At 35.1% G+C, this 16,066-nt stretch overlaps 3 protein-coding genes across 3 annotated transcripts; 2 read left to right on the top strand and 1 right to left on the bottom strand.

Annotated features, from left to right (window-relative positions):
* The first annotated feature begins 49 nt into the window (after positions 1 to 49).
* Positions 50 to 3,424, top strand: LOC135690175 (translin-associated protein X). Its single transcript, XM_065207645.2, has one exon. The coding sequence runs from the start codon at positions 165 to 167 to the stop codon at positions 1,002 to 1,004; it is 840 nt and encodes a 279-aa protein (XP_065063717.2). The 5' UTR covers positions 50 to 164; the 3' UTR covers positions 1,005 to 3,424.
* On the bottom strand, positions 2,891 to 3,475 carry LOC148959254 (glutaredoxin-related protein 5, mitochondrial-like). Its single transcript, XM_089110938.1, has one exon. The coding sequence runs from the start codon at positions 3,473 to 3,475 to the stop codon at positions 2,972 to 2,974; it is 504 nt and encodes a 167-aa protein (XP_088967064.1). The 3' UTR covers positions 2,891 to 2,971.
* Positions 3,476 to 3,629: 154 nt separating this feature from the next.
* LOC135690164 (uncharacterized) lies at positions 3,630 to 11,831 on the top strand. Its single transcript, XM_065207637.2, has 10 exons — positions 3,630 to 3,842; positions 4,534 to 4,627; positions 5,732 to 5,879; positions 6,938 to 6,989; positions 7,491 to 7,608; positions 8,755 to 8,858; positions 9,534 to 9,584; positions 9,989 to 10,044; positions 10,724 to 10,791; positions 11,481 to 11,831. Exons 1-10 carry the CDS (start codon positions 3,759 to 3,761, stop codon positions 11,702 to 11,704), a joined length of 999 nt encoding a protein of 332 aa, XP_065063709.2. The 5' UTR covers positions 3,630 to 3,758; the 3' UTR covers positions 11,705 to 11,831.
* Positions 11,832 to 16,066: the final 4,235 nt, after the last annotated feature.

Genomic DNA, 16,066 nt, shown 5'->3' with positions numbered 1-16,066 from the left:
GTGAATGCTCCTCCGGAAATAGATTAAGGATTGATAAAGAAGCAGGGGGTAAATTATGCAACAATTGTACAGTACACGGTAACATTATTCCAAAATGGCGATCTGGTTAACGAAGTTTGAAACGGAAAACAGGATTATATAGCTTTGTATTTGAAATAACAGCGATGAGCTTTTCGTCATCAGATAGGCACTCTAACAGGCGAAAGGACATTAAACAGGGTAGAGGACGGGAACAAAGGCAAAAATATGACGTGAACTCATCTATCCTCCTTCAAAATTTTTCAAGCTTTCAAAAAGAACTTGATTGTAGGTACGACAAACGAGAGCGCATTGTTAAGCTGAATCGAGATACCACAATTGCAAGCAAAAGGCTCATTTTTCAACTGCATCGTTCTTCAGATGATGAAGAAAACTTACCAAAGCTACTACAAGATGCACATTCAAAAGTAATTGAAATCAAAGGCTTTCTGGAAAAGATTGCAATGGAACTTGTTGATGATGACCCTTATAAGTTTGCAGCTGCTTATTCTGGAGGTATCCAGGAATATGTTGAAGCAGTTACATTTTACAATTTTATTAGAGACAACACATTGTTATCATATGAAGACTTTTGCAAAATGTATCTGTCAGATGAAAAGGAGGAGGGACCTAAAGCAAACATTCTGTTAACCCATCTAGATTATATATTAGGGGTAGCAGATTTAACTGGGGAGTTAATGAGATTGTGTGTAAATTGCATTGGAGTTGGGAATCACGAAAAATGTAAAGAAATCTGTAACTTCCTGAGAGAAGTGCATAGTCAATTTCTTTTTATTTCTGGAAGAGGACTCAAAGATTTGAAGGACAAAGCAAAAGTATTGAAACAGAGTCTTGAAAAAGTTGAAGCAGCTTGTTACGCAGTTCATGTTAGAGGATCAGAAGTCCCAACTCACCTTCTAGTTGACCTTATAAATCAAAGGGATGCAAGCCACGATGTTGATGAACCAGCAAATGAACAGTCATAGCCAAGACATATTCCATAGGTGCTCAATAAAGCTGGTGGATTTATGTTGTTGCAAAAACCACTAGACATTATACTATAATATTTAGAAATTCACTGATATTTATCACATTGAATATAAGGTTAAAAAAGCTGAGGAATGAATGGTAATTGAAAGTATTTTTACTATTGGTGAGCATGTTGACTTAGGCAAAAGATGAGGTAAGACTGTGAAAGTTATCTTAATGTAAACCAGATACTTCAAAATCGTTTTAAACCGGTTTGTAAAGCAAACAATGCAAGGTGAAGTCCAGCAGCTGCCAAGAATGAGGGTCTTAGAAAGTTTCTTTGGTTTGGTGACTGGCCTTTATAGACCTTGTTTAGCCTCTGCCATGAAGCTGCACATACTCCTCACTTGATTTTTTACTTGTTTCTGTGAATAAACACTTAGTGGTCTACACTTGGTAACAACACTCTTACTTCTTGCCACCCATCCTGGTAATGTGGAATTTTTGGGTGTGCTGGTAATCACAAGCCTTGAAAAGTTATGGCATGTGATGCGTAAAACAGAAACCATGCAATTTTTTTGAAGCTCTAATAGCATTTGTGCATAGACAATAATTTCAGAAGAAGTTTCTTAAAAGCAAAATAATTAAACAAAAAGAATACAAGTGCACTCCCTTATTGACCCTTTTCGAAACCAGAGTCATTTGAAAACACTGTTCAAAGTGGAGTCATTCCAAAATGGAGTCATTTGAAAATGTGTTGTTTTATTGCAAACAGCAAAAATCTGGAGAATTAATTCTCAGTTTCACAAAGAGCTTGAACAATAGATATGAGAACTGATAAAAATGGGGTTGTTTTGACCAAAACGGAGTGGTCTGAAGTAATGGGAATGGTCCAAGAAAATATTAAAATGGGAAGATCTGAAAACAGAGACATACGAAAATGGAGTAATGAAAACAGGGTCTCAAATAATGATTATCCCTCCCCCCAGAAATGCTATGAAGATAACTCACACAAAATAAATTTCCCTAATGTCCACTAAAAAGCAAATTTAATTTCATGGAAGAAATCACATGACCCTAATGCATTTGAATTAACATGCTGGAAATTTACTTATCAAAACAGAGAAATGTGGCCAAATATTACAAATTGTAGTCTTGCCTAGAAAGACAAAATACTACTGATATTTCAATTGAATAACAACTATTTGAACCACCGAATGAGACCTTTTTGATTAATAATTGTTTGCTATTAATACAGCCCTGTGGGGGTTTGCAGTAGGATTTCTAAGGTATATTTGCCTAACAAACATTCAAACTCATCAGACAATACAAACTATTTTACTGAAAGTGTCTACTTTGTTATTTGCCTTTGAAATTTCTCCCCCATTGTTTGAGGAATATCTCTTGAACAAAATATTTTTTCCATATTACTTTGCTGGTAAGTGATCTTGCCCTAGTTTTCAATTGTTCTAAATTTGGTTCTGGTATTTAGTATCTTATTGGATGCATCTTTTATCTTATTGTAGACAATATTTTATCAACTAAGCAAAGGTTTAGTGAAATTTAGTGAATAAGAGGTTTAAAAAAACTTTATTATCCCCTGTATAAGTATAGGCTACTTCTGCTTTACCACCAAAATTTGGAAGGATGAATTGAAAGTGTTATAGCAGGGTTCACAACTCTTCCATTTCTGTCATTCAGCCTTTTGTTGTCATTTTATTTTCCAGTTCTAATGTTGATTATTAGTGCTGTTTTTATAAATCGCTTTGGTACAGAAAAATTACTATGTTAATTTCATATTTATCTGCAAATCCTTTTAAATAATCTTTAATTTCAATACTGCAGCAAAATTAATTTTACAGTGAGAATTTTAGTGTAGATAAGACACATTAAGTTTATGAGGTCACTATCTCAGTATTTCATGAAAACGATAAAATTTAATAAAAAACATTGCACTTAACAAGTTAACATAATGTCTTGCTAGTTAATCAGCTGCCTCACTTAAAATGGACCTAAATCCAACTTTTTCTAATTCTGTTATCAGCTCTCCATTTTGATGTAACTGGATCATTATATCACAACCTCCAACAAATTCTCCATTAATATAGACTTGTGGAATAGTTGGCCAATTTGAAAAGTCTTTAACTTTTTGTCTAAGTTCCTCATCTTCCAGGACATTGAAGGCAGTGATATCAACAATACCGTGCATTTGGAAAATCGTTACTACAGCTTTGCTAAACCCGCACATGGGAGCTTCTGGTGTACCCTTCATGAAAACAACTATTTTATCCTTTTTAATGATGTTATCAAAAGCTTCGTTGGTCCATTTTGCGTCAGAGCTATATAATCGAAACGCTACTGGCTGCAAATTGGAACTTGGCCTGGTGTATATCTTCGGCCTAGCTGCCGTCACAAATGCGGGCATAGATGCATTTCTTGCTGCACGAAAAAGTGTTACCAGTCTTCTGGTACAAAATGGGCGAAGCATAATTCTTTATTATTTTAGCACAACAGTTATCACAGTATCAATTTTCCTTGATTTTCCGTAGCCGACATCCAAGCTAGTGAAGCAGATTTTATCAGCTTGTAGTAGTATTGCATAAGAATGGATAGGTTGCCTCCATGCAGGAGCAATGTGCCTCGTTCGAACTTATCCTCCTCACATGGATGTAACAACATTTTATGTTCACAATGATGGTATTCTGTCTTAGTTTTCCTCTTCGAAATCAAAGCTCGTAGTGCGTTTTTGAGCAATTTTGTGCAAAGCAAAAATGGCATTTCAAAGTGCACTTAATGTTCCAAAGACATGTGCTAGTCTTGCAGCGAAACAGTTTAGATTTGGACGAGCAACCAAGGTAAGGCTGTAGAAAGGTTGAACCAAAAAGCACAGATCTATGTTTTGTTATTCAGAAGCTTAAATCATCCAAAATGTTCGAGAATAACTTTAAGCATTTCCAACTTTTGGCGGTTCAAAATTTAGGAATTGCTTTGAAAAGGGAAACTTTTACATTTGCCTAGCCAGACTGGAATGTGTGGCACTTTTTGATGAAATCCCAGGTGGGCCAGGGAAGCACTTTAATGAAAGTGTAGTGCAGAAAATTGGTTGGAAATTCTTCAGGTACAAAATGTGTGACACACTTTGAAATGCCATGAAAAGCAGAAAGTGTGTGACACACTTTGTCCATGTATAGCTGAAATAGAATGGGGATCAAATAGCTGAACTGGATCATGGATTTGTCTTCCACTAAGAAGTATGGACAAAGTAAACAAAAGTGATTATAGGAAATGGATAAAGTAAATCACATTGTGTCAATGCAGAATGATTTACCTGATTACTATGGGCAAATGCAGTAAATTATTTTGAAAAGCAACTTGACTTGTTTTGGAAGGACCAACCGTTAAAAATTGAATATTATGTAGTACATTAATGTCTGTTTTAAATAAGACTAGCAGAGGCATCCAATTAGTCTTTTAAAGAATCTTGTTAGAGTTATGTATTAGTTATATTGTACAAGCTATACTCTAATGTTTTTATTTACTCCACAGCTTATTCAGCGTAATTTTAAGACAAGACCAGTGCCACTGGTAAATCATAATATAGAAAAGCCACATTTCAACACTGAAAAGTATAATCCAGAAGGTGAGTACCTTCAAATATTTTGCCTTTACAAAACCAATAGCTTCATGTCATCTCCTTGGTCTCTCTTTAAGTTAGCCCTTCTAACTCATAACAGCACTAAATACACACTCCCCCCCCCCCCCCGGAACCAGAGCAACTAGGTTTAATTTCAAGGGCAAAAACCTTAAAGCTCACAATGTTGATTATTGCAACCACTATAAATAAAAGGAATAATTTCACCTTTTTTCAAGAAAGCCATCCTGATTTTTGGTATAGAATATTATTTTCATGTCTTGTAAGCGTCAACTTTCTAACTGCGATTTGTCCCGCTAAGCAAGACTGATACACTTTGATTGATGAAATGCCTTAATGGACGCCCTTATCTTTAGGAGTTGCCTCACCAACGAGGTTTGCAGGCCTTGTAGTAGTTTTGAGGGTGGCGACGGGACTGGGGCCCTGAAACGTTCAAATTGTTCAGTCAAAAATTTTTCCCTTTTAAAAGGTTTTCCAAATTTTCCAGCAAATCCAAACACGCAGTTGAGACAAAATATCTTGAGATTCAGAAGTGTACACTTTCTGTGCACCTTTTCCGCATGAATAAAGAAAATTAGGACTCTTCTCCTTCACAACTTTCAACCTCGTCCACTTTTTTCCCTTGCCAGCAATTGTGCGGCACAGTAATCTAACATAGTGTTTACAGACTTTTCATGCCGGACAAATATGTGAAAACTTGAATTTTGATTGGTGAGATTTGGTAAACTATTTGCATAACAAAGAGCCCTGCATATTTGTGGGGCACGGGCGACATGCCTAAAAATCATACTGTTTACGGTCTAAGATGGTCTTTGAATTAAATTGTGGCATTGCGTGTGAGATCTACCAAGGTTCGGTCCTGTGTTTATTGTGTAAAGAGAGGTAAATGTATTATCTGTAAGGAGGGAAATAAAAGATTATGGTAAACATGATTGCCTTATTTTAATGACTGAAGACTAAAAATAAATTCTGAAAATCTGACGGTCTTCTGTGCGACCTGTGCGACACCCCGAATCCGCCCCTGGTTTTCATCATTCAAGCACATGATGTTAAGGTACCTGTTTAGTTAATCAGGTTTAACTTCTTTTTTAGGAATGTTTAGTCCATCTGTAGTGAAGTTCATGGAAAACAGATATTTGGAGAATGACAAAGGAAAAAATGCCATTGTCACAAATTTCAAAGATGCTACCCCTGTTGGCATGGTACTTTTGAATGATTTTGTATTTGCAACAAATCCAAGGTATGTTCCATGTTGAATGCTGCATTTTTTGATGGTTGTTTTTGAAGAAATATATCTGCTTTTCTGAAGTATAAACAAAGGTCTCCCCTGCTTATTAATTCTTTGCAAAAATCCATCCGTGATGACATTCTTATGCCAGTCTCCATGTTTATTATTGCGAGCCTTGTGTATTAAGAAACTGCAAGGTGTATACATTGAAGTTACATTCACCAAGATGAAAGGAAAGCATTTAAACACTATTAAGATTGTATATCTTTATTAAACTTTTGTTATATGGCAGTGTCTGTTCCTAGGAATGTGGTGTCCATGGAAGAAAACATCTGCGGCTTCTTATATTATATAATTTTCTTCTTTTTCGTAGATGCAGGCCCCCTTTTGGCTTCTATAAGTGCAGGGCTGTGGCTCCCCCCCCTTGACCCACCTAAAACTGCCACTTTTATATATATATATATATATATTCCAGATTGCGTTGTCTATTCTGACGTGAACAGTGCTCGATGTGCAAAAGCACAGAGCAATAGATATATATCTTATAGATAACTTATAGTCTGTCTGATGAGTGCGTAAGCACGAAACTCGGAGTAACGGAGAACATGTCTCATTTCTAGTATATATTCTATTTTATTATATATATATATATATATATATATATATATATATATATATTTTCTATTTTAAGGCCAGTATCTTGTTTACAATTCTAATTTGACCTATTTATTGCAATACTATTACAATACTAATTATTATCATAGACCTATTTATTATTATTTGAAAAATTTTCCACCAACTCTGTTTATTCCAGACCCTTTAATTATTGGGATTTGGGACATTTTCCACCCACTCTATTTTATCCCAGATCCAATGTCTTTACTGGGTTCAATGGTATGTTTTACATTTACATTATATTTCTTTTAGGTATGTCATATCTGTGGTAGTTTCATTCTTTCTTGCCAAGTTACATTCGCAGTCACTGCTAGATTAAAAACATAATTAAATAAAAGATGCACCATTGTCACTTTAGGGTGGTGAATTCAACTTTGCTTATTGTTTCTTTACAGGATAGACATCATTCACAGAGTAATGGTTTGGCAGAGAGCATGTATGCGAAAGGTAAGAATTTTCTATTAAGAAGCCAAGGGACAATTGGGGGTATGAACAGACAATAGCAGACAATAGCTAGGAACAGACAATGAATGTTCTGAGTTTCTTTGTAGAGGGGCCCTTTCTTTTACATTTTCTTTAACAAATTATCTGATTTTTGAAGTAAATGTTTATTTCTAAAATGTATCCTCACAGACAGCCCTACCTAGATGTGATGATAGTGAAAAAAAGCAGAGTGACTTTAGTTGCTGTCTTTTGATTTTTAGGATAAAATATATATTGTTTATATAAACTTTCACTTGATACTGATAGTGAACATCAATGTTCCAATAACTGACTGTTTGGAAACCTAAATCATTTCTTTTTTTGCCTATTTAAATTGATATAATTTTGCTTAATCATCGCATTTCAAAATTTTGCAGCACCCTTATACTTAACTTAACATGCAGTTTAAGCAAGGTAACTTCAATTTTTGAAAAGTTACTTGATCTTGATAATATTCTATTCAAGGGTAGTGCTTGTGTTAAAAACAGATCTCAAGTGAGTGGTGGTGGACGGAAGCCTTGGCCACAGAAAGGTACTGGAAGAGCAAGGCAAGGAAGTATTCGTGCTCCTCATTGGAGAAAAGGTATGAGGCATTTTCTAGAGAGTTACGAAAATTAGAATTTTCACTTGTTTATTAGAAGTTTAGATCTGTGTGTTATAATATCAGCCATTGTTTGCTAATGGACAAAGGTTTGAAAGCACTTTCTCAAAATTTTGTCAATTTATTTAAAGTTTTTGTTATCTAAAACTAAAATTTAAAGTTAAAAATGCCAACAGCATTCTAAAACCGAAGTTACTTTATAAGAAATGCATGAACTACCTAAAACAACAGATCGTTCATTTGACTAACCACAATGAAAATAAAACTTAGTTACTTTCAAGTTTGGATGAAGTAAATTTTTTCCTTTTTTGGCCCGTATTCTTTTGGAAAAAAATTTCAAAGCTTGGCAGTTAAGATGAAAAGGCTTGCTTTTGCCTGGTCATCTTCACTCATGAGAGTTTAAAATTGTACAAAAAAGGAAACTCATGAATATATGTATGATTTGCAAAAAATAACTTCTGATGGGGCCTGTTACAACATGATTTGAAAGTGTTAATGTCAGTATATTTCTCAGCAAACGTTTGTTTGGAGAAGAAGAAGTTTTTAAAGTTCAAGAAGGGGAATATTTAGAGTTTCGTATATAAGTAGTAGATAAGCATAAAAAGGAAATGAATGCGAAAAAATGATGGCCGCAATAATAAAGGATAGCGATATGTGAATTTATTTTATCTTTTATTGTCAGCTAAAACTAAAACTTGTCTGAGATTTAAGCAAATTCCTCTTGGATCTCCTGCGTCAACTAATTCCCGTATTTTGTTTTTATATGTTTCTGTAGCAAAATTTGCTTAATACTTTTCTCCATTTACCTCAGAATTGTAGAGAAACTCAGAAGACTTGCTTGATCCTCTCAATAACCATAAAACTTTTTCACCACTTCAGCAAGATTCAATTTTTATTTTTTTAAAACAGTTGCATGAAAAATAATACTGAGATAAACACAACCCAGAAAAGTCTGAACTTATCTAGCTTGAGCCGTTAACAAAAAGGCATTATTAAAATGTAAAACCAAAGTGGGAAAATTATCTTGAAATAAATGTTGTGCAGACATAAAAGCAACTAAGTTTAATTCAGTGTCTTTACCCAAAGGCTGTTGAAACATGGTTACTTTGAATTTGAATTTTATTTTAGGTGGTGTCGCACTGGGACCAGTTCCTAAAAGTTTCAAATATAACCTCCCCGTGAAAGTGCAAAGAATGGGCCTCAGAGCTATCTTGTCTTGCAGATATGCTCAGGTATTTCGCACTGGCTAGTCATTTTCTCTGCTAAATACTTAATTCTTGTATTGACTTTGTAGATTTAAGAAAAAAAGTTTTTTAGTGGCTTACCTGCCTGCCTTAGTATTTAGGCCTAATTGCTAAGAGACTTAAGCTGAGGTGCTGGCATTGATTTTGAATTTCAAATAACCCTCTTACCAAGCTACCTTTGTTAATACTGCAGCAAAAATGCTTGATAAGTACGAATCCCGATTGGATGTTAAATGCTCTAAAGGCTTTGTGAAGCTGGATTTGTAAGCAGAACATATCATCAATTTTTAATAATGTTTATTGTATTTTATATCAATTTGACAGCTTGGTAAAGAATTAGGTAATCGCCCTCCCATCATTCTCTTTATAATCTTATCATCAGCACCACTTAATAACCTTATAAATATATAAATACTGGCCAATTGTGATACGGCAAGCTTAGCAATCTTAACCCTTTCTCATAACCTTCCTTAATTGTTTGCATTGCTCTAGATCTTGATGTCATCCATCAGTCATACCGACTAGTTTCGCAAATTTCTTTAAGAACTGAATTTTTGTTCATTCATTATTCCATCGAGTTCAAATCTACTGAGTATCGTATTTACTGCTTGAGTCTCGTGATAGCCTAGTATGCAGAGTTGTGTTATGATTCTTTTATTTCAGGGTGATCTTCACATTGTTGAAAACTTTGATGATCTGAGCCCATATGAAGAGGTACCGAAATCACTTCTTTCTGACTATTTACATTCTGCAATCCTCGGATGATTTCTCTTACCTATTTAACATAAAAGTTGTAAGATTGCAAACACATTTGTTACTTCGAAAAGAGTCTTGGAATTTTCTGATGCAGCCTAAGCATTTCATTATTCCAGTGATCAATTTTATACCATCATATCATTATGTTGATGATTATTAATGTCATTTATCTCTTAAAAATGTTCTTGTTTCAATTCTTCGCAACAATATTTTTTAGGTGTAATCCTTTAGTAATGGAAGTAAATATCTTAAAGATTTGTGGCTGTATCAGCTCTCTAGTTACATTTGATCTGCAAACGCCAAAAAGCTGTCTTTAAACTTTCCCTGCATTTCATCATTGATTTTTGTTGAATTTTGTCTAGGATTTAATCCCGATTCTTGAGAGAAGAGGATGGATGCGTGCCACACTTGTTGATGGGTACGTTTTTTTCTGTATTGATAAAGTGCTACAGATGTTGAACATACAGTTAAGATTGTTACAATTTTCTCGTCAATTACTCTTTTTATATTCTTCATAAATGACTTATATCTGTTGATATTCCAATGATATATAATAATGTTTGATACCAGTCCGTAACCTGCCCTACAAGCATTGCAATGTCTTTCTTTTGAAGATATCTTTATTTTAGTTGTAAAACGTTTTAATGGTTTGTATTATTTGGAATGATTGAATGAATGAAGTTGTTGAATTATGAAACTATGTAGATAGACTTTATAAAAACATTATTAATGTTTCTATGATGTAACTGCTTCAATCACTATATATTTTTCAATAGATCTTAAAGGATATTTGCTAGTCTTAGCAAACGGAGCTATCCTTAACAGAAATTTCCCCATATGACGTTTACCTCAATTTTTTCAAGGACTGCTAGCTTGAACCGTTTTTCTTCTATATATATTTGCTGCGTGGGTTACCTGAATTTCAAATCCATTCATCACGTTGGCAATTAACACTGTTGTTTATTTTGCATCGTCTCGCCAACAATTGACATGGTCTTTGAACCTTTCCTTGTTCTTTTGATATCTTAGGAAAAACATTTGCAATTTTCTCCTCAACCTTCCTTTTCTTACAACTGAAAACTTTGTCACTTTTACAGTTTTGAAAATGAATCACTTCGAAACGCCACTGCATCAATGAGAACGGTGATCACCAACAACTGCTTGGGTGGGTACATATAGAAAGTATTTGATCTGGAAGATTCGAAAATCTTTCGTCATCTCAGAGCGGAAAATTTATCCCTGACAATGTCTTAATTCAGAAAAGCTTGAAAACAGTTGTCAATGTTATTGAAGAATAACTAGTATTTTGTTACTCAAAATTTCTTTAATTTCGCAATATTTCCTTCAATTTTGTGTATACACGTTTTAGCAATGAGTGCTACTTGTCTCGGATTGAAAAAGTGAGTTAAACTTGCTCTGGGTTGATATTATGCAATCAATCGCATCAAAAACAAAGGACTTTCCTAGAAACCGAGTTTTAAGTTCGACCAGGTTGACTTTTCTCGGGTAAAGGTGCCTCTTAGCTGAACGTATATTCTATAGCAATTGGGTTGGTTTTATGCAATCGTTTATTTGTGCTGTCACTGGCGTAAATGTTTGGCAGACAAGATCGCTCACCTGTGTGTTAAATAATGCTGTTTGGCTTGTAAACTCGTTTTGTTTCAGGCATGCTTTACCGTCTTAGCCAATCCACTTTGCTTGCTTGCCGAGCGAAACTTTTACTTCGTACCCAGTCCACCTTACGGAGGTTATTTGCCTCAGTTCAAAGTCCCTGAAACATCTCAATTAAACGCATCCCTTAATCAATTCTTGCATTTCGTCTTGTTTCACTTCTCTTCTTTTCTCTTCTTTTAGACGTCAACGTTCTGGAGATTCTCAATACCGACAAACTAGTCTTGTCACTAGAAGCAGTCGAATTTATAGAGAACCGGCTTTGTGAGGACAATAGAATAATAACTGATCCCCTTTATCGATTTTTGACATGCAAGCCGTATGAAAAATCTCACCTCAATGAATTGCTGGCTGAACGAAGACCTCTCAAAGAAGACGACGAAGAATTGAACACACTGACGGCGTGAACCGCGAGCTGACTTTTTCCATTTGTACTTCTATCGTTTGGATACAAAGTATTTCATACTTGTCCTTGTTTCTCAATTCCATGCATTTTCTTTACATAACGTTCTTCTTCTTTTAATTATAAACCAACGTTTGTGTTTTTTCCTCTCCAAAGGTATATGAATTTTCGAAAATTTTTCACAGAAATAGGTCAAGACCGTGAAGAAATGAAAAACAGTGCACCATCGATTTTTGCCATGCTCTTTTGTCGCACTATAGAATAATGAACTGAAGCTGGCTGGTAAATGGTATTTGTGGCATCAAAACATTGCGAAACTTTTCGACCGTATAAACCAAGCTTTCAGCTTCAAGTTCTTGTCGATGTCGTGTGTCCAATTTAATGTTTTTGTCAGGCAAGCGCCTCAATAAAAGTACTCAAATGCATAACTTTTTGAACTGGGCACTAATATTAATGGTTTTAATGTTTTGAGACGACTTAAAAGACGATAAAAAATCGGCATGAAAGTGTTCTTCAAAGACTCTTGTTCTCAAACTTCATACGGTTAGAAACCGAGAAGAGAATTAGAATAGGGAGTGCTTTCGTCTATTGAGCCAAAACAAACCCTTTAGCCTGTTTATGTGTCTTGCTAGTGCAACGAGAATAACAACACTATTGCCAATCAAAATTGATTTTCGTATTTCGTATTATGCCAATAGGAAATACTGTAGTTTTATATGAAATCTAGATATCGTTTCTTAATACAGTGTGACACAATAACGACTAGTGGTTGCTATCCACTGAATGCTCTTCCCTTTCAAGCTAGTTTATTCATCAAGGCCAGACTTCGAGGAACCAAAGTTAAACTCATCAAAACTAGGCTCGCCGGCTGGGAATGCTTATGACCTAGCACTATGTTTCATCTCTTCCTTATTTTACATATTTATGTAGTTCTGTTGGTTGTATACTGCTCGATAATTCTTTTACTCATTTGTATCAATGGTCTAGAAAAATCACTTCTTCGATGCTATGTTTGATGACGTATCGTGGTTTAAGCGCTTTACAGTGTTTGTCAGGACAACATTTGAATTAAATTCTCATGTATAGCATCGAAATTCCTTCCTTATAGCTATCTAGAACAGCATTTGACTAGTCAATCATATGAAAAAGCATTCGTTGCACACGAGTGTGTTGTTTAGCAGTGACAAAAAGTACCAATGACTTTTTTCACGCAATCTTTAGTATGCCTTCTATACTTACATCAATTTTTTTGTGTGGAGTTTAGGGTAATTTTTGTCCCGATAACCGGCCTCATTTGCAAAGACACCATTGTAAAGACACCTTTGTATCATCAACGATCTGTTTATGATATTCCTACTCGGTGAAAATTACCTTTGAAGATAAAATTAAAAAGCCATTTGAGATATCATAATTTTTATTCCTGAAACACATTGCTGATAGAATTGCAACAAAGCTCGTGCAAGTTAAAACCTTTTTTGCGTGCCAAAAGATTACTTCGATACTCGCAGACGACAGTAGGTTTGGTTTTGTATCCATTCAACTTCTGTTTAAAACTTTTGTTTAGAAAAAGAAATGAGAGGAAAATACGAAAAACGACAATGGTTTAAAGTTTTTCACACTTTTTATTCACATCAACCTTAATGTACATCGGAGATAAATATTCTATAACCAAGTAAACATTATGTTGTTTTGTATCACAGTGACAGATGTCCTGTATTGATAGAAGGTTGGAAGTCGTAGCCAACCAAACCTGTAGTTAACTTGGATGCCAAAATCTATCTTAGTTGATCAGTTTTGAAGCATTTGAGTGCCGATATTTCCCTATATGCACTCACATTGTCATCCTTCTCATTCAAAGGAATATTGACAACATTTCCATGCACAAAAACAGGAAACAGAAACTTGGCACCCAATCTAGCTCTTATAGTACAAATTCTTTTGGCAATGTGTGCCTTCTTGTCTGCATAATACTCAATCAAGTGGTATGCCACTGCCAATTCAGAGTTGCGTTCAACTTCAAGAGGGAAGATCTGCCCGTTAAGGACCATTGGAATTTTGACAGTAGGATTGGGATCAAGTGGCCCAACGTCTACTGGTGTAAGATCTCCGTCATCAAATAAGCTAGATTTAGCATAGTCTGGGCCGTTGTTTTGTGGAAATCTGGGAAATTCCATTGACACTTTGAGATGTAATGGAAGATCATTTAATGTGCTCTTAGCATAACTGTCCATGCTTGGCAATTGTTGCTGATCTTCTTCGTCTTTGTACATGCTTGTGCCTTCCTCTTCTTCGCAACTCGTTGATACCTCTTCGTCACAAGTATCGTCTTGAGCTAAACATGACGACTCTGCGCTATACACTGAATCTTCATATCCTGAATCTTGCTGGTAATAGGAGTCGAGCGGATCGTCATCCATGTCTGCAAATTTCTCAATCTTCTGGCGAAAATGTTCGATGACATTTAGCACGCTGTCAGGTGTGCTCTTTGGATACGACTGTGGATCTACGACGTTGCCACTGCAAGGGACAACATAGGGTAAAGGGTGCCTCTTGGCACCATATGCGTAACTTATTTGATCTCTTGCTGCCAATGAATTGATCCGGCTATGTTCATGATGCATTTGCTGATTGGCTTTGAAATGGAAATTTCCGCTTGAGTTTGTGGATTGTGGCAATTTCTCTCCTTTATTGTTGTCTTTAGCTCTGAAAATGACCTGCAGAAATAAGATATATCTTTTATTATTCGATATTTACGTAAGATGCATGCTAAATGTGTGAAAAGAAAGTTTGATACTATTTCATCTTCACTTTTCAGCAAGTGACCAATTCATTGTTACCACGGAACCAATGAGAAATACAGGAAAGATAACTTCCCGGTTCTTACATCAGCAATCAAATTATACGGTTTTGTGATAAATCATTTACCAAAGTTAATAAAAGTCTAGTTTTCTGAGTAATAGGGAAACTAACTTAAATTCTTTTAGCCACTTTACAATAATGTCTCATGTTCAATCAAGATGGTCGAAATTGTAGAATTGTGTTTGAAATCGAATTGAGACCAGCAAGCAAACGCAGCTCTCTTTATGCAGAACAGAATGACTCACCCTAGATGTGTTTCTTTTTGGAAGAGTTATCTGCTCGTGGATCGATGGAGACCGTTCTAAAATGCAATGGGTAAATTTATCAGTGTTCAATTTGTCTATCGAATAACTAACAATGTATCGAAAATGTACATTAATAAACGATAATTCTATCAAAGTGATCTTCATGCAATAAGAATTGATGTTTGAGAAAAAACAATAAGAATTGACGTAAAACAGTTAATCGAGAAAAAACAAAAAAATGATGTTTGAGATACTCAGCAATCTCACCTTTTCGAATGCTTTTGCTTCTTCGAAATATTTTTGTCAATCTGTTAAGTGTCAACGACATTCGGTTGGTTTGTGAGGCTAAAAATGAGGAGATAGCTCTACTAACACCGACAGAAAACGTAAATTTTTGGAACAATTATGTTTGAGAATTTTTACCTTTAATCTTCAATTAAAATTGCTTGCAACACGAAAATAATTTTATAAATGAGATAAATATGTTAATTAGCTGCTTTGTCCTTAGGTTTGTGTAATATTAAACAGGAACCACTTGATGTTGCACGCTTGTAAATTAGTTTATGCTTATCTGAGACAAGAATCATTCATCAAAGATATCCTACTTTGAGCTAATGTAAGCTTAAATCGCAATTAACGATACAAACCTTCATTAGGCCTCTGGAACTTTGAAAGACAGCAACCCATGCTGTGTTTGTTTCTTCTCTCGAAAAATGTATCTCACTCTGAACGACGACTAAAAGTTTGAGAGTTTAAACTCAACTTTAAAAAGAGTCAATGCAGTTACCGTAGCCACTGAACTGACGAATGCTCAGTTAATTGTTGCTCCTTTTATAGGCGTTAATCAATGTGACGTCACAATCAACTTGCTACTCTACGGCGAGATGAAACTGAGGCTCTTCATAACAATCAATTGACGTCATAAACAAAAAGATGGTAGTCAGGATATAATGCCTCAAAACGAGGCACGACGAGTTGAAGTGCTTATGATCCAGCACTATGTTTCATCTCTTTTTCACAATAACTTAATCAGATAGTTATGTTGGTTGTATTTTCCTCGATATTGTGTGGCACTGGCTAGCCTTTTCAAGCAATGCTCCTTAGCATTCTTTGTAACAATGGTTTAGTTTTTACAATGGTAAACAATGGTCCTTCCAGATGTGTTATAAAAAAGAAATGTGTTCATTAAAAACGGATTTTTTATCGGAAACTTGGAAAAAAGTGATTCTGGAAAACTTGGAACTAGAACCTTTTCGTTTGCT

The sequence above is a fragment of the Rhopilema esculentum genome, chromosome 10 (assembly GCF_057945365.1).
Source record: "Rhopilema esculentum isolate cy_ngs chromosome 10, ASM5794536v1, whole genome shotgun sequence".
Lineage (NCBI taxonomy): Eukaryota > Metazoa > Cnidaria > Scyphozoa > Rhizostomeae > Rhizostomatidae > Rhopilema > Rhopilema esculentum.
Note: the sequence above shows the minus strand (reverse complement) of the source record. Positions and strands in the feature narration are given on the sequence as shown.

Bases quoted from the DNA above. Each gene is read 5' to 3' on its own strand.
- LOC135690175 (XM_065207645.2), top strand. From the start codon at position 165: ATGAGCTTTTCGTCATCAGATAGGCACTCTAACAGGCGAAAGGACATT.
- LOC148959254 (XM_089110938.1), bottom strand. From the start codon at position 3,475: ATGCTTCGCCCATTTTGTACCAGAAGACTGGTAACACTTTTTCGTGCA.
- LOC135690164 (XM_065207637.2), top strand. From the start codon at position 3,759: ATGGCATTTCAAAGTGCACTTAATGTTCCAAAGACATGTGCTAGTCTT. The intron at 3,843-4,533 runs GTAAGGCTGTAG...TTTACTCCACAG, and splicing joins GATTTGGACGAGCAACCAAG to CTTATTCAGCGTAATTTTAA. The intron at 7,609-8,754 runs GTATGAGGCATT...ATTTTATTTTAG, and splicing joins TGCTCCTCATTGGAGAAAAG to GTGGTGTCGCACTGGGACCA.